At 38.4% G+C, this 14,442-nt stretch overlaps 1 protein-coding gene across 2 annotated transcripts in view; it reads right to left on the reverse strand.

Annotated features, from left to right (window-relative positions):
* Positions 1–14,442, reverse strand: part of SLC39A9 (solute carrier family 39 member 9) — a 55,390-nt gene that overhangs the window by 11,410 nt on the left and 29,538 nt on the right. Inside the window, exons 3-4 of one of the 2 annotated variants that reach the window (XM_028098009.2) lie at positions 12,037–12,084; positions 3,670–3,867 (exon numbers count right to left, since the gene is read on the reverse strand). In XM_028098009.2, the coding sequence (XP_027953810.1) occupies positions 3,670–3,867; positions 12,037–12,084 (246 nt within the window). The remainder of the gene's footprint in view (positions 1–3,669; positions 3,868–12,036; positions 12,085–14,442) is intronic. The other variant, XM_028098017.2, reaches the window with a different exon arrangement.

A 14,442-nucleotide genomic window follows, 5' to 3' on the forward strand; every position in this document is an offset into this window, starting at 1 on the left:
TGGGGTGTCTTTACTTCTAGGCCCTCTCTGCAGACAGAGCTAGGACATACATACATGTATACATAAACACACACGTATATATGTACACATATACACACATATACACATATACATTTTAGAAATCATGAGTCCAATAGCTCCAATTCCAGTCCATCCCTATAGGGGTTCTTTCTTGCCTTCCCCCATTCCATATTTGTACGTCCCCTCTTCCACAGTGAGAACTCTGCTTCCACCAACAGCAACACACTCAAATGACAGTAACACTTGCGCAATCCTAGAATACACCTAAAACGTTGTTTCAGAATTGTTTTCACCTGTGCCATCAGAAAAAGCAAAGCCTACTAAAAAGAGTTTGGTAATTGTTTATGCTTCTCCCCCAGCTCCATCCAAAACCAAAAATATATAGTCAAAGACTACATTCATATGTCACTTTTTTTTTTTAAATCCCCTTCAGTGTGATTGTGTTATTCATTTGAATTACAGTTCATCTGCTGCAGTTAACTTCCCCTATCCTTGTTGATTTCATTTTATTTTTTGAATATGGGAAATAGCAGCATGTTTCCAAAAATCAAAACTATATCAAAGAGGCGTGCCCAGGGAAGTGCCACGCCCTCCTGAAACTCTTCTACCCCATCCTGCCCTGCCCCCACCTCTTCTGGGTAACTCTGTTGCCTACGTGAGGTTTCATGTTTCCTTTTTGTAAAAATAAGCAGACATGTGTTTTATTCCCCCAGTTTCTTACCCAAAATGTAGCCTATGATAGATATTAATTTACATTTCGGCTTTTCCGCCCCCCCCACTTAAAAATAGCTCCTAGAAATCTCTCCCTATCAATCCACAGAGATCTGATTCCTCATTCTTTTTCACAGCTACCTAGAACTCCATTAACATGCACACATCACACTTCATTCAACCAATTTCCATGACTGGACATTTAAAAGTGGTTTTACAATGATAAATAATGCTGCACTGAATAATCTTGTGCATGTGTATTTTCATATTGGAGCTGCATTATCAGAATAAACTCCCAGAAGTGCAATTTTGGGGTTGAAGGATAAATACAAATGTAGTCTTGTTTGATATGGCCAAAGTCCCCTCTGTAGGGGCCATACAATTTTGTACTCCCACAGCAATACATGAGGGTGTGTTTCACTGTAGCTTTGATAACAAAGTATATTGTCAAGCTTTTGAATTTTTGCCTGACAGGTGAGAAATGGCATCTCGGCAGACTTTTGATTTGCATTCCTAAGCGAAATTGAACATCTTTTCATATGTTTAAGGACCATTTTAATTATCTTTTTATGAACTATCTGTTCATGTCTTTTGCCTGCTTTTCCACAGATCTTTTTTGTAGGCCAGGCATTCTTAACCTGGGATCCATGTAGAAGAACACAGGTGGAATGCAGGGGGCGCCTGTGACCCTAACCTGGAAAAAAGCGCATTTTAATTTTTACTAACCTCTAAAGGAAATCCATCATTTCCTTTGATTATGAATACAGACCATAAACTACAAACACTGGCACTACCAAACTTTATTGCCAGGAGTAATCAGATAATTTCAGGTTATTTTACAGTTGTAGACCTCTTTATATCACTGCTTTCACTCATCACTACTTTAAATTAAGGGTGTATAAACTGCCACCACACTGCAGGACTACAGTCTTCTTGTCTGTAGATGCTCATGTGACAAAGTTGGGCAACTACCAGGCAACTCTGCACCTACAGTCATTCAGCCACTAACAGCAAAAGTCATGGGATCTCTCATGGAGGACCAAGACATCTATGCTGCTCTCCAGCAGCTCCTATCTGCAAAGTTCTCTGTCAGTGTATTTGAAAACAGGTATCTATAAACCCCTCTATCACCAAACCCTAGGAGTTTGATGTGACTCTTCCAAATTTATTCTATCATGGTGGCATTAAAGTTGTATCATGGATCAGAATCTTTTTTTATTTAATATAAACCATATGAAGACGTTGACCCAGCCAAAGATGAATTCATTGATCTTTTTAAAAAAAAATTTTTATTTAAATTCAATTTAGTTAATATATAGTGTATTATTAGTTTCAGGGGTAGAATTTAGTGATTCATCAGTTGTATATAACACCCAGTGCTCATTACATCATGTGCCTTCCTTAATGCCCATCACCCAATTACCCCACCCCCCCAACCTCCCCTCCAGCAAACCTCAGTTTGTTACGTATAGTTACAGAGTTTCTTATGGTTTGCCTCCCTCTCTGTTTTTATCTTATTTTTTTCTTCCCATCCCTTATGTTCACCTGTCCTGTTTCCTAATGAATTCATTGACCTTAAGACAAAAAAGTTACTATATCTACTATGGACTCTGAAAAACAAACTGAGGGTTCTAGAGGGGATGGGAGTGGGAGGATGGGTTAGCCTGGTGATGGGTATTAAAAGAGGGCACGTTCTGCATGGAGCACTGGGTGTTAAACGCAAACAATGAATCATGGAACACTACATCAAAAACAAATGATGTGGGTGCCTGGGTAGCTCAGTTGTTAAGCGTCTGCCTTAGGCTCAGGTCATGATCCCAGGGTCCTGGGATCGAGCCCCGCACGGGGCTCCTTGCTCCGCGGGAGGCCTGCTTCTCCCTCTCCCACTCCCCGTGCTTGTGTTCCCTCTCTGGCTATGTCTCTCTCTGTCAAATAAATAAATAAAATCTTTAAAAAAAACCCCAAAAACTAATGATGTAATGTATGGTGATTAACATAACATAAAAAAAAAGTTACTATATCTGGGGGTGCCTGGCTTGGCTTAGTAGGTGTGGAACATGTGATTCTTGATCTTGGAGTCATGGGTTCAAGCCCCATGTTGGGGGTAGAGTTTACTTTAAAAAAAATAAACAATTAAAAAAATTTTTTTTAAAAGTTACTATGCCTAGAGTTAAATTTTAAGTCTTGGAGAATTGTAGTTGTAGTTGAGGAAGTGTATTTTTCCTTGGAAAGCAAGCTATGAATGTGTTTAAGTGTATCTGTAAGAAAATATCTTTGTGAAGCAGGAATTTCTATACTAGTAACCATCAAAACAAATAACCAAATCAACTGGATGTTCAACTTGACACTCTGTTGCCTTGTTGAAGCTTGTCTTACAATTTAATGTTTTTAGCCAAGCTAAGGAACAAAAGCTGTCATGCTGCTGTCCTAAAAAATAAAATTTAACTCCACCTTGCATATTATTTAAATATATTATCTGGTTAATTAATGCATCAATAAAGAAGACATATTACTATATCATAAATTTGTTTTTAATGTTTTGGAACTGTATTTCAATATAATCGGGTTTTCTCTGTAATCCTATGCGTTACGGTTTACATATTTAAAAACATGATTCCAATAAAAGGTCCACAGGCTTCGGAATGCCTAAGGGCTCCACGGCACAAAAAAGGTTAAGAATTTCTGCCCCAGACTCTCAACCAAATGAGACAGCTTTAAGGTAAGCATGGTAATAACTCAATAAGCACTCTCTTGTGCCACATGTCACAACTCACCAGCTCCCCCAACTGAATAAAATGTTCCCTAGAACCCAAGAAAGACACGAGCTTTTCGCACTAAAGCTTTAAGGCCATTGATATATGCTGAATTATTCAATCATCTGTGACTTTCTAAACCGTAAATTTATTGCACCGCCCAGAAAGCCTTGGAGCCACTTACCATCAGTAGAATGCACATGGGAGCTGCCAATCTGGTCTACCAGCAACATGAAAACGAAGCCCAGCACGAGGGAAACACCAATATAGGCATGCAGCTGTGTGTGGTCATGGTTGTGCTCATGTTCATGGGCAACTGGTATTTCTGCTGCTTTGTCTGATGCAATCACATTCTGTGTTTCACTCACTTGGTGGTGTTTACCTAGAGCAGAATGAACCGTAAAGAGAAAATGTTTTCCTCCTTGAAACATTTTCACATAGATGCTCCCATTCTTCTGCATTTCAAGCTCTGCAAAGACATCTACTTCCTATATTACAATCTAGCCAATCATAAACTCCTTTTGGCATGCAGATCTTTTTTTTTTTTTTTTTAAGATTTTACTTATTTGACACAGAGAGAGAGAGAGAGCACAAGCAGGGGGAGCGGCAGGCAGAGGGAGGAGAGGGAGGGGGAAGCAGGCTTCCCGCTGGGCAGGGAGCCTGATGTGGGGCTCCATCCCAGGACCCTGGGATCATGACCTGAGCTGAAGGCAGACTCTTAATCGACTGTGCCACCCAGGCACCTGGCATGCAGATCTTTTAACTGCCTATTATTCTCAAAACCTGGAAGTGGAAGCAAATCACCAAGCAAGAAAGCAGTCATATTCCCAAGCAGATCATCCTCAGATCCTCCTTTCTGGCTGAGAAATTCATGCCAATATCATCAAGAAACTACAATAAGTTTTACTCTGATGAAGACAGGCAAACGAAGAACAGTAAGTAATGAAAATAATTTTAACCAAATTCATCTAGTTTTAGACCTAGGTTGATTTAGAAATTGCAAATAAAGAGCAAACTGAGTATAAACCTTTTAGCTTTAAAAAAATCAGGAGGGGGGCACCTGGGTGGCTCAGATAGTTAAGCGTCTGCCTTCAGCTTAGGTCATGATCTCAGGGTCCTGGGATCGATCCTGAGTCCAGCTTCCAGCTCAGTGGGGAATCTTGCTTCTCCCTCTCCCTCTGCCTCTTCCCCTGCTCATGCTCTCTCTCTCTAATGAATAAATAAAACCTTAAAAAAATATATCAGGAGGCAATCACTAACTAAAAACTTTTTAAAAGGGCAGAGCATTTTAAGAGACAGAGCTTTCCATCTAAATTCAGTTCTAGAAATATAATTGCTGGGATATTCTGAATTACAGGAAGTGACACTTGGCCAAGTAATACTTCTAGTTTATATTCACATATGACACTCAAAGCATAAATGCTTCAAGGCCAGAATCCTGATCTTGGCTGTGTTTAATGAAGAGAGGCCAACATATTAGACATTTCTCATTTATAATTAGATTAAGCATTTTTACCTTTGATCAAAGAAATTACACAAGCTTGTAATATTTTAGACCCTGCCTTAATCCTTTAAAAGATATTTTTGAGGGGCACAAATCACATGCCATGTGAAAATTAAAAAAACAAAAAACAAACAAAAAAACCCCCTATATATTCTTCTAATTCCTGAAAGTTTTGGTTTGTTTTCATAGCCATTTTCTTTTTTTTAACCTTTTTTTTAATGTGATAAAATATACATAAAATTTACTTACCATTTTAACCATTTTTAAGTGTAGAGTTCTATAGCATTAAGTGCATTCACACTGTTCTGCAACCATCACCTTCATCTATCTCCAGAATTTGTTCATCATCCCAAAGGAATTTTTTAATCTGTAGAGTTCTTTTTCTTCTAACAGTGATTTCGTCTACTTGTTTTTAAATTAAATGTCTAAATCTCTTTAAAAAAATCTACTTTATTGAGGTATAGTTTACATACAATAAGACACAATGAGTTTTCACAGTGCAAAAATTCTAGTAACTACCACCAAGGACAAGATACAGAACATTTTAAAATCCCAGAAAAGTTCTCTTATGCTCCTCTGAAGTCAATATATCACTCCTGGTCCCAAGCAGGGGCTGATGTGCTTCTTGTTCCTGGAAAGACTTTTTTTTTCCTGTTCTAGGATTTTATATAAATGGAATCATATAATACACAACACTTTTGTGTAAGGATTCTTTTGCTTATAGCAATGTTTTGAGATTTATCTATGCTTTGCATTTATCAGTTGTTTATTCCTCTTTTTTGCTGAATGGTGTTCTATTGCATAGACATATCACAATTTGTTTACCCATTCACCCACTGATGGACATTGGGGTTATTTCCAATTTTGGTCTATTATACATAAAGCTGCTATGAGCATTCAGGTACAAGTCTTTCTGTGTAAGGTTTAGCTATAAAAAAAAAAAAAACTGTTTGTTTTCCACAGTGACTGTACCATCTTACACACCCAACAGCAATGTATGAGAGTACTAGTAGCTCTATACCATTATCAACATTTGATAATATGAGGCTTTAAAATTTTAACCATTTAACATACTCGATCACATTATCTGCAAACAGTTTTACTTCTTTCCAATCTTTATGCCTTTTGTTTCTTTTTCTGGCCTTCCTGCAGGCTAGAAGCTGGCTAGGACCCCAAATACAATGTTAAATACCAGTGGCTGAGAGGAGATGGCCTTGCTTTGTTCTGAATGTTATAGGTGTCTTAACCATAGGGTTTTTGAATACGCCCTTTCTCAGTAAGGAAGTTCTTTCCTAGTTTGCTGTAATTTTTTTTAATGAAGGAGAGTTTAATTTTGCCAAATGCTTTTCTGTACCTGTTAAGGATGATCAAAGTTTTCTACTTTATTCGATTAATATAATGAATTAAACTGGTTTTTGAATATTACTCCAACCCTTACTTTGCATTCCTGGCATAAACTCCAATTGATCAAGACATGTTATCCTTTTTCTATACCACTGGATTCAGTTTGCTACATTGGGTAAAGGACTGTTGTGTTTACATTCATGAGGGCTATCTGCCTATAACATCTCTGAGTCACACTGGCATCTTAAAATGAGATGGAGTGTTCCTCCGAGAGAGAAAAGACTTCCTTCAGCCAATACATTTCCATTTTATTGATTTAAAGAAGGTCTATGACTATTAACAGTCTGACATTAATGTTAAGTAGTATTTTTAAATTACTGAAATGAGATTTATGACTTTTTTTAACTTTTAAGACCATGACCTATAGTAAAAAATAAATTTTATATAAATGAAAAACTAAATACAATGTTTCACAAAACAGTGAAGCTTATAATGCTTACAATGCACTCTTCCATTTCTCTCTCTTTGCCTCTTTTTTTGTCCCTCCACGAGGCTCTTCTTAAATACTGGTCACAAGTCCAACTCACTAAATTTATTTGAGGACCCACTGAGTTGCTACCTTCAGTTTGAAAGCATTACTGGAGGTGGAGAGACTCAGAGGAGAAATGGATGATTTTGGAATAAGGGGCATTTTCTGGAAATTAGAAGCCTGGGCTGCAGTGGTCAACGAAAGAGAGCTGAACGCTAAACAAGCCTAAGAGAAAAAAGTTGGCAGGTTGTAGGTGCCCACTCGGTTCCTTACACAAAATAAATTATTAGCAGTAAGGATGTTAAGCCAAAGAACTGACTGAAAGCTCAGAGATGAAAAATAATCAAGTCTGGGGTGCCTCGGTGGCTTAGTCGTCAAGCATCTGCCTTCAGCTCAGGTCATGATCCCAGGGTCCTGGGATCCAGCCCTGCATCGGGCTCCCTGCTTTCAGGAAGCCTGCTTCTCCCTCTCCCGCTCCCCCTGCTTGTGTTCCCTCTCTTGCTGTGTCTCTCTGTCAAATGAATAAAATCTTTAAAAAAAAAAAAGAAAAATAATTAAGTTTGAAAAGCAGTCCAAGAATCTTGAATTAGTAATGTTGGACAATTAAAATGTAGCCTTGTGGTAACATGACTGTATTTAGTTTGTGAAAATCACTGAGCTGTACCCTGCCAATATGTGTATTTTCCTATGTGTATACTTTTGTATGCAATATTTTGATAAAAATTAATAAATTCAAAATGTAGTACTCTGGTGTCCAATACTGAGATGGTCGCACCCATCATTTTTTCATGTAGGTTTTCTTTGTGAGCTGGGGGACTAGTTTAGTATGGTCTCAAAAATGTGAAATAAATGAACTAAAACATCTTATTTTCTCTAAAGACAAGGCAATTTTGGGTCTGCTTCCATTTTAATATATATAACCATGATGTAATTCTTCATATTTATAGATGTTAAGAAGCTGCCCATGTGGGGCATCTGGCTGGCTCAGTCAGTGGACTGTGCAACTCTTGATCTCAGGGTTGTAGGTTCGAGCCCCACATTGGGTGTAGCAATTGCTTAAAAATAAAATCTTAAAAAAAAAAAAAAGAAAAGCTACCCATGTGAAGTAAATCACAGAATTCTGGTAGCTACAATTTCCAATACTATTTAGAAAGATGCTATTGGCAAGGATCTGAATGATTACATTTTCATAAGGTACCCACTTAACACTTACCTGGGATCCCATCTCTCTCTCTGCTGATACTTTGCATGAGTTAATGAATCCATGGGCCCTCCATGCTGCTTCTCCTGGATAACACCTTGTTTCTCGAGACTCAGCTTGGAAGCCCCCTCTTCCTTGAGATTTCTGTGTCCTCTTTTCCTATCAAACACACCACACACTGGGTGTCTTTCTACCATAGGTCTTACACCTCACTATACCATAATTCAGACATCAGCAAATTACAGTACAGGGCTGGTGCCTATTTTTGTAAATAAAAATGCATTGGAACATAGCCATGCTCATTTGTTCATAGATTATCTATGGCTGCTTTCATGCTGACACCAGGGTTGAATAATTGCAAAAGAAACCATATGGCCCACAAAGCCTAAAATATTTGCTATCTGGCCCTTTACAGAAAATGTAAACCAACCCCTGCTGTCATTGATTGTTATTCATTTTCCACTGGCTGTGAATTCTTGAAGGCTGGGGCTATATCTTAGATCTCTGAACTGCTAAAAATCAATAGAAGGCCAGAAATCTAGCAAATACTCAACAAATAAATGTTGAAGGCAAAAAATGGCCTTCACTTCTATAATTTTTTAATGCGGCATTTCATTTAAAAAGTTATAGCAATTAATTATTTTCTAGACAAAAAGTGGGATTTTTTTGAGAGACTGTGTGCGAGTTGGAGGGGGGGCGGAGAGAGAGGGAGAGAGACTCTTTAGCAGGCTCCATACCCAGTGCAGAGTGCAATGTGGGGCTCGATCTCAGGACCCTGAGATCATGACCTGAGCCAAAATCAAGAGTCAGACACCTAACTGACTGAGCCACCCAGGCACCCTAACAAAAAGATTTTTTTTTAATAGAAATAAATTATAACCTTTTAGTCTTCTTTTAAGATAATTATACACATGCTTTTTTATAAATTCAATAGGTAACATATATATACTAAATTAGGTGACAGGTTACACTAAGAGTTTAGGTAAGAGCATGGGTTAACACGTTATTAAAGGGTGTTAGTCATGCTATTATTTATGAACAGTGCCATAATAATTTTTAAAGGCAATTACTTTTGGGATGTCCATAGCACTGAAACTAAACGTTAAGCCTAATTACAACTTTCAAAAGATGGTCAACATCATTTTACTTTATGAGGTATAACTATATCAGAATTTTATTTTTTTTGAAGATTTTATTTATTTGACAGAGATAGAAAGAGAGAGAGAGAGCGCACGCACAAGCAGGAGGAGTGGCAGAGGGAGTGGGAGAAGCAGGCTCTCTCTGCTGAGCAGGGAGCCCAATGCAGGGTTCGATCCCAGGACCCTGGGATCATGACCTGAGCTGAAGGCAGACTCTTAATTGATTGAGCCACCCACGTGGCTCAGATATCAGAATTTTAAAATGTAGATGAGTATAAGATCCTTCCGTATCTTATCCCAACAAAGCTTTTTAAAAAAAACTGAATATAATTAATATACAATGTTATATTAGTTTCAGATGTATAACATATTGATCCAACAATTTTTTATATTACTTAGTGCTGACCACAGTAAGTATAGTTACCGTCTGTCATCATACATTATTAAAATATTATTCACTAAACTCCCTATGCCACACTTTTCATCTCTGTGACTTATTTATTTTATAACTGGAAGCTTGTACCTCTAAACCCCCTTCACCTATTTCACTCATCACCCCAGGCACCTTCCCTCTGGCAACCACCAGTTTGTTCTCTGCATTTAAGAGTCTGGTTTTTTGTTTTGTTTTTTCCCTTAAGATTTATTTCTTTGTCTTTTTTTTTTTTTTTAAGATTTTATTTATTTATTTGAGAGAGAGAGAATGAGAGATAGCACGAGAGGGAAGAGGGTCAGAGGGAGAAGCAGACTCCCCGCTGAGCAGGGAGCCTGATGTGGGACTCAATCCCAGGACTCCAGGATCATGACCTGAGCCGAAGGCAGTCGCTTAACCAACTGAGCCACCCAGGCGCCCCTATTTCTTTGTCTTAAAGAGAGAGCAGGGGAAGGGGCAGAGGGAAGGAGAGAATCTCAAGCAGACTCCACACTAATCACAGAGCTGACGAGGGGTTCCATCTCATGACCCTGAGATCACAACCTGAGCCAAAACCAAGAGTCCAACGCTTAACTGATTGAGCCACCCAGGCACCTCAAGAGTCTGGTTTTTTTGTTTGTTTTTAGATTCTACATATAAGTGAAATCACATTGTATTTGTCTTTCTCTGTCTGATGCATTTCACTTAGTATGCATCCATCCCTCTAGATCCATCCATGTTGTTGCAAATGGTAAGATCTCATTCTTTTCTATGGCTGAGTGTACACACACACACACACACACACACACACACACACACACACATATCTTCTTTATCCATTCATCTATCGATAGACACTTGGGTAGCTTCCATATTTTGGCTATTGTAAATAATGCTGCAATAAACATAGGGGTGCATATATCTTTCTGAATTAGCATTTTGTTTTCTTTAGGTCAATACTCAATAATGGAATTACCAGATCATACAGTATTTCTAATTTTTCGAGGAACCTCCATACTGTTTTCCACAGTGGCTGCACCAATTTACATCCCTACCAACAGTGCATGAGGGCTTCCCTTTCTCTGCAACCTTGCCAACACTGTCTTTTGATTGTCTTTTTGATTCTAGCCACTCCGACAGGAGTAAGGTGCCAACAGTGCTTTTTTTTTTTTTTTAAGATTTTATTTATTTATTTGAGAGAGAGAATGAGATAGAGAGCATGAGAGGGGAGAGGGTCAGAGGGAGAAGCAGACTCCCTGCTGAGCAGGGAGCCCGATGCGGCCCTCGATCCCGGGACTCCAGGATCATGACCTGAGCCGAAGGCAGTCGCTTAACCAACTGAGCCACCCAGGCACCCAACAGTGCTTTCTTTAAATAATTTTAGAACTTTTCTTTTGGTACTGCTTAAGAGTCAAGTTTATGAATCATAATAAAATTGTCATTACTTTATAGTATCACCTGCTTTTGATATAAAATAGTATTGAATAAACTGATGAGCTATCTTATTATGCAGACTGACATCGAACAAATTTTATATTTCCCAAAACCAAAACTACTTTCAAGGAAAATCCTGCTGCTACTGATGATATTAATCTAAATGTGCTGCACACTCTGGAGGTAAATTAAAGAACAATTTCCAACATTTTTTGAGCAATCACTTCTATAAGTACTTAATTTTATGAACTTAATTTTGAAGGGGTTAATACTTATTTTGATATAAAATTTTGGCAAATAAGTAATATGTCAGCAACATTTAATAAATATCGCTTGAAATAAGTGTGCTGTTGACTAAGGCTTCTCATAAAAGGTCTGAATGCTTATCATTAAGTGGAATTTAACTTTATATAAAAACATGAAATACTTACTGGAATATACACAATGGTAAGCTTTGGTTTTATTTGCAAACATTAATCAAAAAAACATAAATCCTTTTTAAAGTGAGCAATCATCACCTTAATGGTACATACACAAACTAGTAATGGAATCCAGATATTGAATATTAATATACACATCCTTCCTTCTACTCTGGACATGAAACTGAAACTAGCAAAAACTGGGATCTCAAAAACCAGCTATAAAATTCAAATATATTAAGCTGTATACATATGTTACACATTCATGAACAAGCTTTCAGGTTACTATGTCTGACTACTCAGGACACTGGTTGGTAATTCATTAGCCAAGACATGTTCCACGTCATACTCCCTGCTACAAAGTACAAAAAAACCAATGGTGTTATCACTGGGTATTATACATCAGATATTTATTTCTCATGCCACTAAGAGAGTGTTCAGCAAATCATATGGGCTTGCTTCTTTGCCTAGATATTTACACAGAAATCTTTCCACTAAGTTCCATCAGTATGGTAAGTAGCTGTCCTTTGTCACAGACATACATTACATTAAAGGTAAGAGAATCAATTTACCCTTTGAAGATATTTGTTGATGCTCCTCCTTCAGATTAACATGTGCTTCTATAAAAGAAACAAATTTTCAGGTAATCTGGCTTTTTTTTTTAAGTGATCTCCAGTTTTGATTTTTATATTTTTGGCCTTTGTTAATTGTTTTTAATTTCTTAACTTCTACTCATACCTTACAACTTTTACAACTCTCTATTAAGAATTTTTTTTTCTGACAAAGACAAATAGTTCATTATACATATACTTTCAGTAAGAAGGGAAGAATAGCTTCTACTTGATGATGTATTCTGTTTCTCATGTAAAAGAGAAAAACCTGATCACAGTCAAATGTATAAAGCTGGCATTTTATTTAGGATTTTACTTATTTATTTGAGAGTGAGGGAGAGAGCACGAGCAGGGGGAGGGGCAGAGGGCCAAGCGGACTTCCCGCTGAGCAGGGAGCCCAACATGGAGCTCCATCCCAGGACCCTGTGATCATGACCTGGGCTGAAGGCAGATGCTTAACTGACTGGGCCACCCAGGCACCCCTAAAGGTGACATTTTAAAGGGATGTTAATTAATGAATCTTCGATCAAAATATACTTTTTAAAATTTTTTTAAAAATTTATTTTTTAAAGATTCATTTATTTATTTGAGAAAGAGAGAAAACGTGCACAGGCATGTGAGCAGGGGTAGGGGCAAAAGAAGAGAATCTTTAAGCAGACTCCCTACTGAGCCCAGTGGAGGCAGACTCCAGCTCAACTCTGGGTTTGACACCTCAACCCATGAGATCATGACCTGAGCCAAAACCAAGAATCGGACGCTTAATGGACGGTGCCCTGTTTTTCTTTTTTTTTAAGATGTGTTTATTTATTTGACAGAGAGAGTGCGCATGGGCATATGCAGGGGGCGCGGGTCGGGGGAGAAGGGAAAGAGAGGGAGGGAGAGAGAGTCTCAAGTAGATTCCCCACTGGGCACAGAATCTGATGCCTGCTTGATCCCACAACCCTGAGATCATGACCTGAGCCGAAATCAAGAGTTCGACCCTTAACTGACGGATCTACCCAGGCACCCCTAAGAAGAAAAAAATCTACTATAAGATTTCTTCAGGGGCACTTGGGTGGCTCGGTCAGTTAAGTGCCTGACTCTTGATCTTGGCTCAGGTCTTGCTCTCAGGGTCATGAGTTTAAGCCCTGTGTTGGGCTCCACTACTTAAAAAAAAAGTATGTATTTCTTCAGCAGATAAACACTACAATGGTGATTTTAAATTCCCCCATGCACTAGACTATCATTAAGAATGTAGGCTTCAGGGGCACCTGGGTGGCTCAGTTGTTGAGCGTCTGCCTTTGGCTCAGGTCATATCCCAGGGTCCTGGGATTGAGCCCCACATCGGGCTCCCTGCTCAGCGGGGGACCTGCTTCTCCCTCTCCCACTCCCCCTGCTTGTGTTTCCTCTCTCGCTGTCTCTCTCTGTCAAAAAATAAATAAAAATATTTTAAAAAAGAACATAGGCTTCATTTTTTTTCCCCCACGCTGATAGTACTCTCACAAACATGGTGAATGGTCCCAAACCCACCAGACTTTCTGCAAGAAAGTTTCTGTAAGTACCAACCCCACAAAGTGACACAGTACAAGAAAGGCGAAGATTCTCTTTACACCCAGAGAAAGCAAAGTTATGACAGGAAGAGTGGCTATGATGGGCAGACTAAGTGGATTTTCTGGAAAAAGGCTAAAACTCCAAAGAAGATTGTGTTGAGCCTAACTGCAGATCTAAGAGAATGCTGGCTATTAAGAGATGCAAGCAGTGTGAACTGGGAGGAGATACGAAGAGAAAATAACACGTGATCCAGTTCTAAGCTTCATATTTTGTTATATTATGAAGACAATAAAATTTTGAGGTATGTTCACTTCATTTGGTTGCAACTGGGCTTTTAAGAGGAAAATAGACTAGTGCTGTCAATAAAATTCTCCTTGTGGGGAAACTTAAGCTTAAAAAAAAAGTATAGGTTTCAGAGTAAGATTGCCTGTGTTCAATTCCTGATCGTGATACTTACTAGCTGAGTATCTTGGACATGTCATTCAACCTCTTTGTGGCTTCATGTCCTCATCTGTAAAACAGTACCCACCTCAGATGGCTGTTGTGATGATTAGACAATAAATGTGAAGGGCTCCACAAAATACCTGGTATACGCTAAGTGCTCACTAAATGTTCAGGAACATAGTTATATATTAAATGGAATTTGGGAGATTCATTTTTAAACATCTTATGTTATATAATTGATCTGAATATCAGTCAGAAACAATAGTGAGTAATAAACAATGTTGGGGGAAGGGAGAGGAAGGGGCAGGGGAAAAAGCAGAGATCAGACAATTTAGCAGACAAAATAAGAAATAGAAGAGATAGGTATCAGTCCACGATCATCCATATTTCAGA

Source organism: Eumetopias jubatus, unplaced genomic scaffold (assembly GCF_037043125.1).
Source record: "Eumetopias jubatus isolate StellerSeaLion01/CBP00866 unplaced genomic scaffold, mEumJub1_p1.0 scaffold_7, whole genome shotgun sequence".
Classification (NCBI taxonomy): Eukaryota; Metazoa; Chordata; class Mammalia; order Carnivora; family Otariidae; genus Eumetopias; species Eumetopias jubatus.